This window comes from Cicer arietinum, chromosome 3 (assembly GCF_000331145.2).
Source record: "Cicer arietinum cultivar CDC Frontier isolate Library 1 chromosome 3, Cicar.CDCFrontier_v2.0, whole genome shotgun sequence".
Taxonomy (NCBI): Eukaryota; Viridiplantae; Streptophyta; class Magnoliopsida; order Fabales; family Fabaceae; genus Cicer; species Cicer arietinum.
This window is the reverse complement of record NC_021162.2, coordinates 69,093,811-69,110,546: the sequence shown is the minus strand read 5'-3', so window position 1 is coordinate 69,110,546 and position 16,736 is coordinate 69,093,811. Positions and strand designations below refer to the sequence as shown.

Sequence of the window (16,736 nt, the reverse complement as noted above, 5' to 3'; positions counted from 1 at the left end):
AGTGTTTATCTCTTGACTGTCTATTTGTCAAAATAATCCTTAATACATTCTATAATTTCACATCGCATCTAATTCGATTTATTTTTATAAGATTTAAATTTTAAAAAAAATACCTCGCAGCTAAATCTTTATATATAAGTATAAAATTATTTTCATCCTTTAATAAAAGACAATTGAAGAAGACGTAGGCGCATAAGAAAGAAAGGCAACTCAGTTACGACAAAGAAATTTGAAGAAAAAAGTGTGGTGTGATCGTGACAAGTGATGGATAATACGGTGGAATGGTTAAATCTTCCTCCAGAACTTTGGTTAGTTATTATATCAAAAATTCTCAAATCAACCTTTGATCTTATTCGATTCCGTAGTGTTTGTACTTTATGGCGTTCTATTATTAACCCTCCTCCATCCCCCTCTCACACACTTCACATTCCATATCATAAATTTTGGTTACTCATCCCAACTAAAATTTATCGGTTGGAACCATTAATATCAAATCCTTCTAATAAAGGGTGGATCATAAAAATTGAAGAATCAAAATTAGGCAAATTTCGTCACATAGATATTTTAACTAACACTCACATCTTACACTCTAAGTCTAGGGTGTTAGATTTCACAAACTTACGTATTACAGAGTTGTTTGAATCATACACACTCAATTTTTCTAATGATGGGGGCAATTTAATTCCGTTTGAGTCCATTAATGATGTTTGTAAAGTATTGTTGTTTCCAATTGAGGGTCAAGGTCACGTGGTTTTTGCCCTTTATAAAGATCGAACATTGCGTGTTTTTAATTTTGGCAATAACAATTTGGTGATATTAAATAATGGGAATGGGATTAATGTTTTTGAAGATATAATCCTTCACAAGAGGAAAGTTTATGTTGTGGATAGAGGTGGAAATATTTTTTGGATCAATTCTTCATCCTTCGAGTTGGTTCAAGTTTTGCCCTATTCATTCTATTTGGGTACAAAGAAGCAATTGGTGGTGTCTCATGGAATTCTCTATATGGTTGATATGTATATTGATAGACCACAGAATGTGATATTTGATATCAAAGTTTTTAAGCTTGACGAAGAATCAAAAAATTGGTTATATGTTAGTGACTTGGGTGATATTGTGTTTGTTTTGTTGGTTAAAGATTATAACATTTCATTGTCGGCTGAAGATTACTATGGATTTCAAAGGAATTGCATCTACTTCAAAATTAAACACAAGATTGCTCGTTTCTCCTTGAAGGATTCAACATTTAAGGTTGCTCTATGACATTTATTGGCCTTGCCTAACTTTGTTCCATCGGAAATTCTCAATCAACTTGCTGGATGGGATGATTCCAACCATTGATATATAGATTGATATTAAATTTTTGGATTTATGCATAGTTAGTTAGTTATACTTAAATACTGATTATACAAGTCTCACTTATTATTTGATGTAATTTATTCTTTCATTATTCAATATAATTTTGTTTTTGTGAATATTCAATGTTTATTTTATTCTTGTCTATTACGTTTTAAATTTTTTTAATTTTACAAAATAATAATGATTAATATAATAAATAAAAATATTTTAATAAATAAAATTATATTAATAAAATCAAACAAAATATATCTAATAACAAAATATATCAAAAATTAATACGATTGAGTAAATGTACCAAAATAAAGAACCTTATGTTATTTTAACAAATTTCTTCTATTATGTAAACAAATTTCTTCTATTATGTAGCAACTTACTTATATCGATTTCTCGTATTATTTTTTTTCTTTGTTCAAAATTAGAATTCCTTTTTGGAACCTACTATTGATACCCTCAACGAGAGATAAAACCTCGTCAAAGATATTGATTAAAAATTGGCAAACCTGTTCTAACAATCCAAGATTTGCGGGTGGATCTTCTTTGGTGGGCTCACTTTTAGCATATGGTTGGATATTAGATGAATTCTCAAAATCTACGGCGGAGGGGATGTGGTCTCTGTTGAAATGATTCCGTGAAGGACGAAGAATGGGAATTTTGTAAAATTTGGATTTCTAATTTTAGTTTAAAAATAGTACAATAAGATTGTAAAACAACTTTACACTAATAATTATTTAATTATTTTTTCTTGTAATGACTTATTATAAGTTATTAGTATAAAATTATTTTACACCAAAAATGTATCTTTTTTTATTTCTTTGAATTTCTTTTAAAAATATAGTTTTATTTATTTAATCAAATAATTCATATATTTAATGAATCCAGATTATTTTAAAATTATATTTTGTTTAGTCAATTGAACAGAGATACTAATCTTGCTAACATAAAATATTTGAGATATTATTCTTCGATGAAAATAGTTAGAGGAATTAAACGAAAGTTGTATATTTATAAAGGTTTCTAATCTAAATATTAATTATTTATGAAACAAATAATAATCTTATGCATATATCTCTTGATAAAAAGAAACATACATATGTTTAATTTGGACAATGCCGATGAAATACACTAGTTAGTTAAAAAATAAATTTATTAATAACACTTCAATGTGAACTTGTCATTTAATATTTTTAATTTCACATCAATATTTTTGGAGGATAATTTTGTAAATGTTTAAAAAGGTAAAGAACATTTTTACACATAAAATAATTTAAGATGTTAACTAAGAATAGCCAACAACCAAATTAGATTAGTCGATTTTGAAGCAGTCGAATGAAGGCAAGACAGACTATGAGCAATCAAATATTAGCTAGGTGAATTTTTCTCAAATTCAAATGAAGTTGTAAAGTGGTGAGAATGTCAGAATTAATCAAATGCACATAAAACTTAACGACTTAAAATTTTGTGAGAAAAGTAAAAATAAAAATCTCGAAAAAATTGTATTCTATTATCGAATAATTTTTTTTTAAAAAAAAATTATAAATCATTTTTTATTAAAAATAAAATGAAAATTTTTAATAAAAAGAAATTATCGATGAAAAAATCAAAAATATTTATTTTTCAAAAATAAAAATTCGATTATTTTTCTAAAAAAGTAGACCTATAGACTCACTAAACTCACAAAATTTTAGGAGATGTTTAGTGTGGAGTGTTTTATTTTTTGGGATATTTTAAATTATAAATTCTTTTGGCCTCTCTACCATTCGAGGCCAATAATTAAAGGACTTATCAAATTTATAGCGAAAATAGTCAAATAAAGTGAGTCGCTGCTAAATTTTGTAAGCGTTAATATACGTTTAGCTTTGCGTATAAATATCTTTTGTACATTTCAATTTATTATAACAATCCATCAATTTTATGATTTTCTCTCAATTTAGACTTTATTTTTTTTCTTTATATTTTACTTATATTTTCATTATTAGTTTAGTAGATCACATAAACAACACTTCGAACTTATTATTATTTGGATGAGTTAAAAACTCACACCCTAGGAATAAAGTTCTTTTCTTGACGTATGCATTTGAGAAAAATGGAAATCATAGTTAAATAGTTGAGAACTATCAATTGAATCTTTGGCTAATTTTCAAAATCGTCAACATAACTTAAACGAGAAAAATTAATAAATAAATAAATAATAACTTTGAAATGTTTTTAACGATAAAAAAAAATATAAATAGCTAAATTGTTATTTTGAAATAAGATAAATAACCACATGAATAATTTCGTATATGTTTTAATATTTTCTAATTAACTTGGATTCTTTGTGGTATTATATTAATAACCAAGGAAATTCTCTAATTAATAAATTGATGTCAAAAGTATTTAATTTATATATACTAAGAACGTAAATTATTTTTACAATCAACACAAATCACTTCTTTTATCGAAAAAGAAAAACAAATTAATCACTTTTTTTTTTAAAAGATTTTTATAAGAATATTTTAATAACCAATCTAAAAGTTGGCACTATATATAATTTGATTGAAAGTGTGTGTAAAAAAATTATATTAAAAAAAAAAATCACATTGTTAGAGAATAGAAATTTATCTTTAATTAAAAAAAAATTAAAATCTAATATTCAGAAAGAAAGGTCTTATTTATGTAGTATATACGGGTATAGCTTTTTTTCCGATACATTTCAAATTTTTCTACCCACTCGACCGATCAAATCCTATGAAATAGATTTTCTGTTACAAAAATATTAAAAATACTAGTTTTTCTCTCACAATAAAACCATAACTCTATTTAAAGATATTTTTTATTTATTATGCCTTAATCTTGAAGAATTTCTGATATTGATAATTTGTTTTAAAAAGAACGGCATAGTTGAATTTAACGAGGTTCTCACATATCGACGGCGGAATATTGATGATGAATATTTCAAATCTTGGTGAAGAATTACTGTTAATGATATTCAATAAACTTAACACTGCAATTGATGTTGTTAGGGTCCGCAGTGTTTGTAGTTCATGGCGTTCTCTACTTCCTCCACCTTCCTCTTCCATTACACGTCTTCTTTATTCCACTAAAAGGTACGGTCAATCTTTTCTTTTCCCATGCAAAATTTACCGCATTCAACCATCTTCTTCTAATAAAGGATGGATCATTAAACTTTTTCAATTACCAAATTCCTCCATATTTTATCTCTCTGATCTCTTCACTAACACCAGAATCCCAACACAGAATAATAAACTTTTTAATTTCATCAACTTTCGAGTTTTCGAGTTGTTTCAACTACATGCTTTGAGTCGACTTTACTTTAGTTTTCAAACTGTTTGTTATTTTGAAAAAGTTATATTGTTTTCTGTTGAGGGTCGTTGCAAGATCTTTGCATTACGTACTCATGGGTCGTTGGAAGTTTCTAATATTGGAGAAAATACTAACACCATATTAACGGGTGATGATGGAAACATCATGAATTTTCATGATATAATCCTTTTCATGGAACAACTTTATGTTGTAGATAGCGGGGGGACAATTTTCTGGATCAATCCTCTGTCATTGAAGATTGTTCAGTTTTATCCAAGATTGTTTTGTGGTTATGAAACGGAGCATATGCCGGAGAAATTGAAGAATTTAGTAGAGTATGATGGAAGTCTCTATGTGGTCTATTTGTATATTGATAATGAAAGGTATAGCACAGAGGTTTCCACCATCAATAAATTTTGTGTGGATGTTTATAAGATGGATGAAGAAAGGGGTAAATGGTTAGTAGTAAAGGATTTGGGTGATGCTTTGTTTGTTTTGGGTAAAGACTCAAACTTTTCATTGCTGGCTAAAGATTATTATGGATGTCAAGGAAATTGCATCTACTTCTATTGGAGAAACAGGGTTTGTTGTTTCAGCTTGGAGAGTTTAAAAGCTAAACTGGTCGATAGCATTTTTTGGCCTTGTCCAACTTTGTTCCATCATATGACAAGTTAATTTGTAAGTATAATTATGCACATAAATATCAGATGTGATTGTGGTGACTTCTTTGAAAGCTCACTTTTTAATGATTTCTTTGGAATTTTTTTTTCTTCTTCTTCTTATTATTATTATTAGGTGATAATCTGGTTTTAAATTGTGTCTGCAGTTGTTATTGGTAATGCTATTGCATGTGCAATATAAAAGTTAAAGTGTTTACAACAGCATTACAACTAGAATTTCAACTGCAACAGGAGGACAACAATTAAGAAGTGACATGACATGTATTTATTCAGTTACCGAGGAATAATAATTTTGAATGATGTTGCCTTTTGTCTTATAGCTTGGTTGAAATGCTTAGGTAACAGTTGGCTGTCTTACTCTTAGCAATGTCAAACATGTCTTTCTCTGTATGGGACAAACAAGTTCTACATTATTATTCCTCTTTGCTGATTTAACACTCTGCAAAGAGTTGATGAGATACCACACTATGATAACAAGTTAATAGCTTTTTTTGTTCTATTCTAGTTCTTGGAGTAGCCTCTTTAATTTTTATTCCCACTGATGCTATCTCTCTTTGGCATGAAACATGAGTTGTAGCAGGTTTTGTGATACACAATTTTATTGTTTTGTTCACAATGAATGAAGTCTAACAAAAATTAGTGTACTGAGTGATAGTTTAAATTTAATGCAGTTAGTATATGGAGCAATGAATGATATGGTGCTATAGTCTGTAGAATTGGCACTTGCTATATTACAGTAAGTCAAATGGGTTGGTGATTCCATGGATTACTACCATATAGAATTGGTTTGTATTGGGTTTTCACTACATTGTGTTTTTTTTAAACTATGCAAAAACAAATTGCAAAGAAAAAAGAGATTTTAACTGTCTTGGATGATTTTTCACTGCATTGGTATTTTCTAGAATGTTTTAGAGGCATTTATGTTTGAGATCATTGGTGTATATTACCAAGTTGAGTTGTTTTGTTTTGTAACTTGTAGAAAATACTTCAACATGTTTTTGCAGGGAGAACAATTATGATTTTGTTATGTTTTATTTTATAATTACTCACTAGTAAAATTGAGCCGGCTAGTCATGGACATGGAGCTTCTACTACATTAACTTATTTTTTATCAACTCCTTCCAAAATAAAATCTAAACAAAATTAGTTTGTATTTCTTAAAATAAAATATAAGTAAAAGTCAATAATTTATCTCATATGTTAATGATTGTATGTCTAATCTACCATTCATTTAATATAACTTCTATGAAATGTGAGTTATTGTAAAATTTTAAAATTTTCTTTTTAATCATTATAATTTTTTCCCGATTTTTAATCTCTAAAATATTTTGTCTCTAATTTTTAGCATTTGCTATTTTTTATTTCATATGATTCTTAATTTAAAATACACAAGTGATTATAATAAATCTGGTCTTCCCCTTAATCATAGGATTTATAAAAGTTGTATACTATTATTTTGGGAGTAGTGCAACTAGTGATGAAATTGATAAATGCAAATACTGTTTCATAAAAAGTAATGCAAAGATTAAAAGTTTAACAAAATTTTATAGAAATTAAAAACAAAAAGTGAGAAATAAATGAGAAAGAATGGTTCGGATTCTCTATATTTGTTTGGTTTCAATACGAAACAATGTTTCACATACTCTCTATTTTTATCTTTTCTCATTTGGTTGGATAGATAAAAACAGAGAAGAAAGAATATAATATGTTGGAAAAGACTTAAATACTGACTGAAGACACCAAACTTCTCCCTCTTTTCTTTCTCTCTTTCTTTGCAAACCAATCAGAAGAAAAGCACAATATCTCCCCAACCTTCTCTCTTCTCTCCCAAAGAACTGTAGTGTGATAGGATTGAAGGTGCCACTGAAAGGAAAGAAGGTCATTGACGAATTGCGGAGATTTAAGAAAACGTATGGAGTGTGATGGGATGGATGATAATATGGCGGAATGGTCAAATCTTCCCAAAGAACTATGGTTAGTTATATCCAAAATCCTCAACACTTCTATTGATCTTATTCGATTTCGTAGTATCTCTACTTTCTATCGCTCTATTCCCCCTTTTCCTAATTCTCCTTCCTCTCACACATCATCCATATTTTTTACTCAATTTTACCGCATTCAACCATCATCAAATCACCACTCTTCATCAGGATTCAAATTCCTCCAAACTTTATCTATTTGATCTTTTCACTAACAACCGACTCTCATCAGATAATGAAGTTTTCAATTTGATGATCCGGTTAGTGATGTTTGTAAAGTAATCCTGTTTCCTGTTGAGGTTTATCATAAGGTTTTTTCATTGCACAGTGATAAGAAGTTGCATGTTCCCAATATTGGTGATAAGGAAACAACTATATTAATCAATGTGGATGATGATGGTGGATAAAACATGTGTTATGATGATATAATGCTTTACATGGGACAGCTTTATGTTGTTGATGAAAAGGGGACGATTTTCTGGATCAATTTATTGTCTTTGAAGTTGGTTCAGTTTTCACCAAAATTGTATGGTTATGATAAAATGAAATATAGATTTGTGAATTCTGGTGAAGAAGTGTATTTAACGGTGAGTTCAGATAAAAAGAAGAAACAATTAGTTGAGTATGATGGAAGTTTCTATGTGGTTGATTTGTATATTAATTGTGAAAGCTATACCAGGGAGGATTACTACAAGGTTTTTTATGCTAAAGTTTATAAGCTTGATCAAGAATGGGGTAAATGATTTGGGTGATGTTTTGTTTGTTTTGGGTAAAGACTCAAACTTTTCATTGTTGGCTAAAGATTATCATGGATGTCAAGGAAATTGCATCTACTTCTATTCTAAAGGCACGGCTTATTGTTTCAGATTGGAGAATTCAAAGTGTAAGCGTGTTAATAACATTTTTTGGCCTTGTCCAACTTTGTTCCATTCTGTGACCAGTTAATTTGTAAGTATAATTATGCACACGATGATGAAATATGATTTTAGTGTCTTGTGGTGTGACTTCTTTGGAAGCACACTTTTTAATGATTAGTATGCTTTGTTTATTTGGTTAAGTTTTTTTTTTTCTTTATTAGGTGACATGACATGTATTTATTTATTCGGTTACTTGGAAGTAATTTTTTTTAGGTGAATGTTAGTGGTTAATTTGTTCGAGTGAAGAAGGAAATTTTAGTAGCAGAACCTTAGACCTCCTTCTTAATACTCATTTGGCTTCCCAGCCCTAACCACTAGGTTAATCATTCGGGTACAGTGACTAGGATTAATAACGATGTCTTATGTGTCTTATATCTGGTTGACATGCTTAGGTAACAGTTGACAATATTAACAATGTCAAACATGTCTTGCTCTTTATGGAAAAAAAAGGTTCTAGTTTTCATCAGTCATCACACGTTTCCACTTACACTCTTATTTTCCACCTCACATGTGTGAATCAACATTATTATTCAAACATTGTAGTTCAAATTAAAGCAAAAAACATGTAATTCATAAATATTGTGCAACAACAAAACAACTTTATTATAAAGTACTATATTGATAGTATTAAGTACAAAATACAGAATTGGGATCAAAAGTAGAACAATATCACTCATAATTAAGTCAAGTAACTCCTACTTGAACCAATTCGGGTCGATGGTATTCTCAAAATCCAAGAGTTCCTCTAACAATTTCTCATCCAAATACTCAAATTCCAAAACTTGTTGTTTACCAAGCTCAGATTTATTGACTATTGAAGATGATGATGATATTGAAGTAGAGGAACTTGACTTAGAAGGATTATAAGCCATATTGCATGGAAAATGTTCATGTGGAAAGTTGAGAATAGCTGAAGAACCTCTCATATCAAAAGCAGCACGATCATAAGCTCTAGCAGCTTCCTCAGCAGTGTTGAATGTACCAAGCCAAACTCGAGCTCCGTGTCGAGCTGAATCTCGAATCTCTGCGGCACATTTCCCCCATGGCCTTCTCCTTACTCCTCTGTACTTTATTTGCTTTGGTAATTCACCTTGTTTCACCTTTTCCTCTTCCATAGTGTGTGCAAGAATGTTATTACTTATTAGCATGACTTAACCTTTTATATTGAGCTGCAAAAAATTGTACTTATGTGGAAAAATTTCAAGGTTCAATGCATTGGCTATGAAACGTGCTGAAAGATACCTCCATGATTGAGATTGGTTATAGTGTTCAATGTATGTGTATCACATAGCTCTCAATGGTATAAACCTATCACATTTGGAAAGCCACCACACAAGGATTAATTTCTGTTTGGATTATTATTATCTTATTCATAAAGAAAGTCGCCTAGTTGGTATATAGTTTTAACAAGATAGATTATGAGGTCAGAAGGATCATGCATGAAGAGGTTATGTATATGCTAATTTAATCATTATTTGTACTATCTAAGAGAAACTTTGATATAGAAAAATAACCATTTGTCCAACCAGTGCCACTTGTCTGTCTAAACTAATGATCGGTTTAGTGAAGTACTACTAATAGTAAGATGATGTATTACCTGAAGGGTGGGGGACTGATACATTATAATATACTATTGTATTTTATAATGTCACATTAAATTCATCACGTGGTTAATAATATCTTGAAGTAGTGAGGTGAAACATTGAACTTCAACACCTAGGGTAAGCACGGTTGATAAAATCTTGGGTCAAACTTGATTTATGGCATGGATAATTTTTCGTTGTCATAATCATATTGTTAGATAATGTTATTATCTATTAGTAGTAAGAGTATTTTAGACATTTCTGTTCTTTTATATATACATTCATTGTAACCCTATCAACAAAAGTTTTGGTTCATTCTATGTTATGAAACTCAAGAGTGGTTGTTTCTCTTCTTCCTCTTTTCATTGTTAACATGGTATCAAAGAGCTTTGGTTGATTTTGGGATTTACTATAAATAACAGAGAAATTATTTTGATAGGAAAGACAACCATCAAAAGAGAAAAAAGAAGAGTAACCTTGTTCCCGATTTTGTTAAATCAGTCTCACAAAAACACCGATTGCGCATTCGTTAACCGTTGAATCGGGCTGATTTTTGGATAGCAGGTTCGCAACATTCAGGTTTTCGTCTTCAACGGTCGGATCGGCAAAACGGCATCTGTAGAGGTAGAAATCGGGCTCGTACAGTACCAGATTATCCCTAATTTATTTTGTTTCAATGATTGTGTTTTTCGTATTTTCTGTCATTATTTGTTATGGTTGGTGCTAAGGATGATTCTCTTCAAGCACATTGGAAAACACATTGTTCGAAATTGGGGAGAGCACATAAGAAGAATTTTAGGGGGCCATCATCCAATGTTGTTGCTTCTGCTTCTTCTACCATTAACTCTAATTCTGGTTCTGTATACTCATATGAGACCGCTTCCCAAATATTTGATATTGCAGAACAACTTTAAAAAAAAAACTGTTTGTTTGTTATGATCAATATTAAGGAGTTGATTTTGGTTTGGTTCACATGATTTCAATTGTTGTGGTTCTTTGCTGATTTTGTTGGTAATTTAATTGTTCGTCTCTCCTATCTCTTTGGTTGCTTTCTTCTGTGTTGTCGTTCTCTCTGTTGCTTCTTCTGTTTGATTGCTCCTTTCTCTAGTGATTTGCTTTGTTGCTTCTCTCCATATTGATTGTTCTATTTGTTTGCTTTTCTCTCATGTGGTTCATCTATTTGGCTGCTTCTCTCTTTGTTTAGTTTGATTTGGTGTAGTTTGGTTTGGTGTAGTTTAGTTTGGTTTGATATGATTTAGTTTTGTTTGGTTCTATTTGGTTTGGTTTGTTTTGATTTGGTTTCGTTGTGCTACTTCTTTGGTTGTTTCTATCTGTTGATTTTGATATGGTTGTTGCTCCTTTTTTTATCGCTCCTTTTTTGGTTTGATTTTTTGTTGGCTTGGTTCTTCTCTTGATTGTGACTATTTGATATGATTTCTTGTTGGTTTGGTTTCTCTCTTTATTGTGATTGTTTGGTATAGCTAATGATCCTCTTTTTGACTTCTGCTTCTTCTTTCGTTGTTTCTCTCTTTGTTGGTTCTTCTCTTTGATTGTTGCTTCTTCTTTGGTGACATCCCTCTTGTCCCCCCAGCTGTCCAACCACCTCCTGCGATTGTTGATCCTCCTCGTTACCCCTCTCATCAACTTTGTCTGAGTCATCTTCCAATAAAGAGGCTGTTATTGATCCTCTTTGGCAGCAGACTATGACAGAAGAACTATCTGCATTGCCCAAAACCAATACTTGGGAATTAGTACCTCTTCCTCCTGGAAAACGTGTTATTGGGTCTCGTTTGGTATACAAGATCAAAACTCGTCATCATCTTCAGCATGGAACCATTACTCTACCGTTTGTCTCTTCTTCTTTACATATTGTTGATTTGTTCACAAAGATGCATTTGATTAAACGTTTTCGTTTTTTAGTTGACAAACTCTCGATGCTCCATGTTAATGCATCGTGAGTTTGAGGGGAGATGTTAGATAATGTCATTATATATTAGTAGTAAGGGTATTTTAGACATTTTTGTTCTTTTATATATACACTTATTGTAACCCTATTAACAAAAGTTTTGGTTCATTCTATGTTATGAAACTCAAGAGTGGTTGTTTCTCTTCTTCCTCTTTTCATTGTTAATACATATATCCTTTAAGGCCGTGATCAAATTGTGCTCATATAGTATAGTTAAATATAAAAATTCAATTGTATAAAAAAATCAATAAAACTCCATGTAACTGTCTCAAACAATATTGTAATCAAGAGTAGTTAAATATATCCTTTTAGAATTTTCTGGTTTTCAAGAGTAGAATCACTTTTCTGTTCTTAACTGTGATCAATCGTAGGGTGTGTTGTTGTTAAAGGGGGACTAATTTCTTCATTGCTTTTTAGTGTCTTTTTTGGATGGAAATTCAGTGAACAAGAACAAATTCCAACTAATGTTGGAAACAAAAGGAAAGGTTGAAAAAAAGAGACAAACTGGTACCGTAACCAAGTAAACAACTTCTTAAACATAATATTATATTATCATGATCCAAAAGCTAGTATCATATCAAATCTTGGAATTATATTTTTTTTTACTTTTTGAGTTCCACGAATTGTGTCATTTCAAGTTTCGTAGTACAATTGGTCAAAAAATGCTTTCATAGTGTACAATACAAGTTTTTTCTAGACAAAAAAGTCAGCTTAATATTTTTTTTTAATAATCATATTTTCTATCTTTTAATTAACATCATTATATTTTGTATTTTCCCTGTTATATACTTGATCTAAGTTTATGATAGAGTTTCTATTCTCGAATGTGAGAATTACTACTTATTTGGCTATTATTCTTGAATCGGATTCGATAAATTGTTCAAGACTTGGAATTCTTTGCCCTTCCCAGCTGCATCATGTTCTCCTTGCGGATATGGTAAGAGTTGTTTGTTTAAATTGTAGTTTTTATTTCCATTTCTTTTTTATGTATAAAAAAAAAAACTAGTTTTATATATCATTTTGAATAAGATCATGACAAAAATTAGAATTTCTCACAACATTCAAGTTTTCAGATATTTCATTTTTTTTTTCAATCTGATACCAAACATGTATTGGATGTAGAAAAATACAAACCAAACCTATCCAATATCTTTGGATTGGACCAACCCATGTTTGTCGGGATCATCTTGGTTGACCCTACCACTAGGGGACACCATAGTTTCAGCTAGTAGGACCATTCAATACACTTATAAGTTATGAGCTCACTAGTAAGGATTGTGGAGACAAGGGCCAAGACAGCATTAATTCAAACCATAGCCAGTAAATGCCAAGACAATAGTACACCAATTTATACATTGTGTTACATCTGCTTAAGATTTCAGATAAACATTTTAAATTACGATAAAAAAAATGTATCTAATTCAATTATATAATTAATCATAAATTTTAATATGATTTAAATTAATCACATTTTTGCATAAGCATGTATGAAAAAAAAGTAGGTGTGAATGAAAAAATATTTATGCAAAAAATGATAGCACACTACAAAGATTGTTTTTCTTAAAACAAAAGGATAGCCCTTTGGTTGTAAAGTCAAACACTGACCCCTCGTGCTATTCTATGTGTAGTTCCTTTTGTGACAAACACATGTGCCTGTTCCTTACAACTTAGAACTCATAATCCAAACAAATTCATTCATTTTATTGGTTTTCCACTTTCTTCACTATCTTTCTCTATCCAACACAAGATCTTTCCTTCACATTGCTATCAAACAATCAAACTCATAAAAGTGAATTAAACACCTTCTCAGTCTCATTCACACCTTTGAAAATTAAATGGCACAAAACCAAACCCATCATCACCCACCACAACTTTCTTCAAACTATGCATTACCCATTTTTGCCATTCTTATTGTTTTTATACTTATCACCTACTTCATTCTTGTCACCAAATGCTGCTTAAAATTTCACCCTTTGAGATGGATTTCAATCCTTCCACCATCACAAGATGAAGACCCTTTCATAGCATTCTCTCCAACGATTCGAAACCGCGGCGGTGTCGACGAATCCATCATCCAAAAAATCCCAACTTTTCAATTCACAAAAGGTGATGGTGATGAATATGATCATCAAAGTGTAAAGGGGTGTGTGGTTTGTTTGAGTTCTTTTCAAGAACAAGATATGCTAAAAGTGCTTCCAAATTGCAGCCACTACTTTCATTTGGATTGTATTAACATTTGGCTTCAAACAAATTCCAATTGTCCTCTTTGTAGAACAAGCATTTCAGGTAACACACAAGTTCCAATGGAACATATCATAGCACCAAGTTCTTCTCCACAGGAGTCTCAGTTATTTTCTAACATGGGTAGTGATGAAGATTTTGTTGTCATTGAATTGTGGGGAGAAGGAGAACATGGTGGAACAACAGTGCCTCAGATTCAGCAAGAGAGTAGAAATGACTCTACAAAGATGGAAGAGAAGAAGAATGTGAATTTGAAACAGAAAAAGTGGAAGCGTGTTTCTTGTATAATGGATGATGAGTGTATTGATGTTAGAAGGAAAGATGATCAGTTTTGTGTTGAGACAATTAGAAGATCATTCTCATTAGATTCTGCAAATGATAGACAAGTTTACTTGGATGTTCAAGACATTATTCAACATAATCATAGGAGTCAAAATGAGGATTGTGATAGTAGTAGGGGTAGAAGATCTTTCTTTCCACTTTGTTATGGCAGGGGAATGGGATCAAAACCTGCATTACTTGCTCCACATAACAGGGTAAAATATTGATTTATTAATTTCCCATTTTCTTCTCTGTTTTGTATTCTCAACATTCATTTTAGTTAAGGAGCAACTAAAAGTAAAAACTAAGATAATAGAAACCAACTAGTATACGGCAGAAAAATGAAGATTACAATGATATTCATCCAGATCTTAACCAAACTCTATGACTTTCCCTTATTCTATACACATAAACTCCCAAGGATGCTAAACATTGTGTAAACATTCTATCTATTCTCTTAAAGCAACCGTAATTTTACGTTGAGATATTAGAATTATAGTGAACAACAGCGATTTTGTAAAAGTTATAACGTATATTTTTTGAAAAAATCATGATAATTTATTGTAATTCTGACAATTCTATCCAATACCAACGATCCACCGAATCAATATAAGAAAAATCAAAAATAAAAAAAAAATAAAAAAAAAAACCTTTATTATAGAAAACTATGTATCTGCGGAATAGAAACCAAATAAAGAGAGCTCTATTGTGTTGTGGATTGTCTAGTTGACATTTGATATTGTTTCTTAATCTAATTTAATTAAATGGACGTTTACATTGTTCAATATTAAATTAGTAGTAAGTCCTAAAAAAATCTAATTCCTCTATATTATAAAATAATTAATTAAAGTATTTATAATCTTTTTATATATGATGGTGTTTTCTTGATCAATTGATCTCCCAACAGATGAATTGAATATGATGAAATATTTTTGAAAAACAGAAAGAAAAAAAAAATTATAGAATTGTATGAAAAAAGTAAAAATATTAAATGAACACACATATAATTGTTAATTCGATTTATATTTAAACTCTTATATCTAGAGACTGAATCCGACTTAAAAAGATTACTAATATAAAATAAAAGTTTATAAGTTTTTTTTTCTTTCTTGCATTTTCTCTTGGACAATTCTATTTTTTTCAACTCTAATTAGAAATTAGTTTGCTTGTTTAGGTGAACTCCAAAAATTTCAATCTTAAATACCATTTATCAACAACATATATTAAAAAAGCTATAAAAAAAAGATAATACTATTTTTATCAAATTAACTTTATTAATTATTTAATACTTTATTAATATAATAAAAATACTACATGTGAAATGTAAATAGTACTATTTAAAAGGTATAATAATAAGACCCAAAAAAAATATAATAGGGAAACAGTACATAAAAAATTGACGTGAATTATTTTAAAATAATTTTTATATAAATAGGTCAATTATTATATACCGGTAAATATTGAATTACTCACCGTTTTGTCGCAAGCAAGCTGTCAACGTCGGAAAAAGTTTTGTGTTCATCTACGTTCCCTGCTAATTCTTGATATTATCAAACTGGTGGCATTACCCGAATAAGAATAGAAAATTTTACGATGTGGCCCACGCTTACATCTCTGCCCTGTATTTTACATAAATTATCTATTTTTGTTTTCTTTTCTAAAAATAATAATTTTTTTTAATAAATTTAATTTGAGTTCTGAAAAATTTATAAAATACATGTTTTTGAAAAATTTAAACTTTGAATCCGAATTTTTTTGAGATTTTCAAAATACATTTGTGTGTAATGAAAAACATAAAAATTTTAAGGTTTAGAGTAAATTCTAAACTCTACTAAAATATATTTGTTTATTGAAACAAAAAACTTTAAAAATATTTTTAGGTACATAAAATTTAAGGTATAAATTTAATCTCTATAAAAACACATTTGTATATCAATTTTTTTTCCACGTTTATGATGCTTTCTAACATATAAAATTCAATTTTTTAAAAAAAAACAGTAGAAAAAATAATTTATTTGAAAAAAAGTAAAAAAAATAATTTATATAAAATATGGAGTAAAGGATAATTTATTTTTAAGAATAGTGTGTATTATTGGTTGAAAAATTCATCACATAGTTCTATATATCACTTCATTACAAAATCTAAATTTAGTACATCAAAATTAATATCTTTGAATGAAAGTAGTTAGTTTATCTCAATAATATATAAAATAATCTTAAATTTAAGTAAAAAAATTATATAAATTATAATTAATATAATATAATATTTCAATCGAATGATTAAATTTGTAAAATATTTATCGTGTAAAATATTATTGAACACTATATTAATGTAATTTTATCTATCCTTTTAAATATATATATATATATATATATATATATATATA

General features: G+C 29.5%; 3 protein-coding genes and 2 pseudogenes across 4 annotated transcripts; 4 read left to right on the top strand and 1 right to left on the bottom strand.

Annotated features, from left to right (window-relative positions):
* Window positions 1–183: 183 nt before the first annotated feature.
* LOC101515314 (F-box protein At2g26160-like) lies at window positions 184–1,412 on the top strand (annotated as a pseudogene).
* A 2,697-nt stretch (window positions 1,413–4,109) lies between these two features.
* LOC101512286 (F-box protein At2g26160-like) lies at window positions 4,110–5,841 on the top strand. 2 transcript variants are annotated; one of them, XM_027333053.2, is made up of 3 exons: window positions 4,119–4,445; window positions 4,877–5,340; window positions 5,489–5,841. In XM_027333053.2, the coding sequence occupies exons 1-2, from the start codon at window positions 4,352–4,354 to the stop codon at window positions 5,335–5,337; spliced, it is 555 nt and encodes a 184-aa protein (XP_027188854.1). In that variant the 5' UTR covers window positions 4,119–4,351; the 3' UTR covers window positions 5,338–5,340; window positions 5,489–5,841. The 2 variants fall into 2 exon arrangements, with proteins under 2 accessions (XP_004493768.1, XP_027188854.1); XM_004493711.4 differs by having other exon boundaries at window positions 4,110–5,340.
* A 1,413-nt stretch (window positions 5,842–7,254) lies between these two features.
* LOC101512616 (F-box protein At2g26160-like) lies at window positions 7,255–8,355 on the top strand (annotated as a pseudogene).
* A 462-nt stretch (window positions 8,356–8,817) lies between these two features.
* Window positions 8,818–9,387, bottom strand: LOC101512924 (ethylene-responsive transcription factor ERF098-like). The gene has a single exon (XM_004493713.4). It carries the CDS (start codon window positions 9,384–9,386, stop codon window positions 8,934–8,936), a length of 453 nt encoding a protein of 150 aa, XP_004493770.1. The 5' UTR covers window position 9,387; the 3' UTR covers window positions 8,818–8,933.
* Window positions 9,388–12,516: 3,129 nt separating this feature from the next.
* Window positions 12,517–14,668, top strand: LOC101514987 (RING-H2 finger protein ATL16-like). The gene has a single exon (XM_073365592.1). The coding sequence runs from the start codon at window positions 13,623–13,625 to the stop codon at window positions 14,574–14,576; it is 954 nt and encodes a 317-aa protein (XP_073221693.1). The 5' UTR covers window positions 12,517–13,622; the 3' UTR covers window positions 14,577–14,668.
* The last annotated feature ends 2,068 nt before the right edge of the window (window positions 14,669–16,736 follow it).

What these genes read in the sequence shown, in the direction of transcription:
- LOC101512286 (XM_004493711.4), top strand. Translation starts at nt 4,282, where the DNA reads ATGATGAATATTTCAAATCTTGGTGAAGAATTACTGTTAATGATATTC.
- LOC101512924 (XM_004493713.4), bottom strand. Translation starts at nt 9,386, where the DNA reads ATGCTAATAAGTAATAACATTCTTGCACACACTATGGAAGAGGAAAAG.
- LOC101514987 (XM_073365592.1), top strand. Translation starts at nt 13,623, where the DNA reads ATGGCACAAAACCAAACCCATCATCACCCACCACAACTTTCTTCAAAC.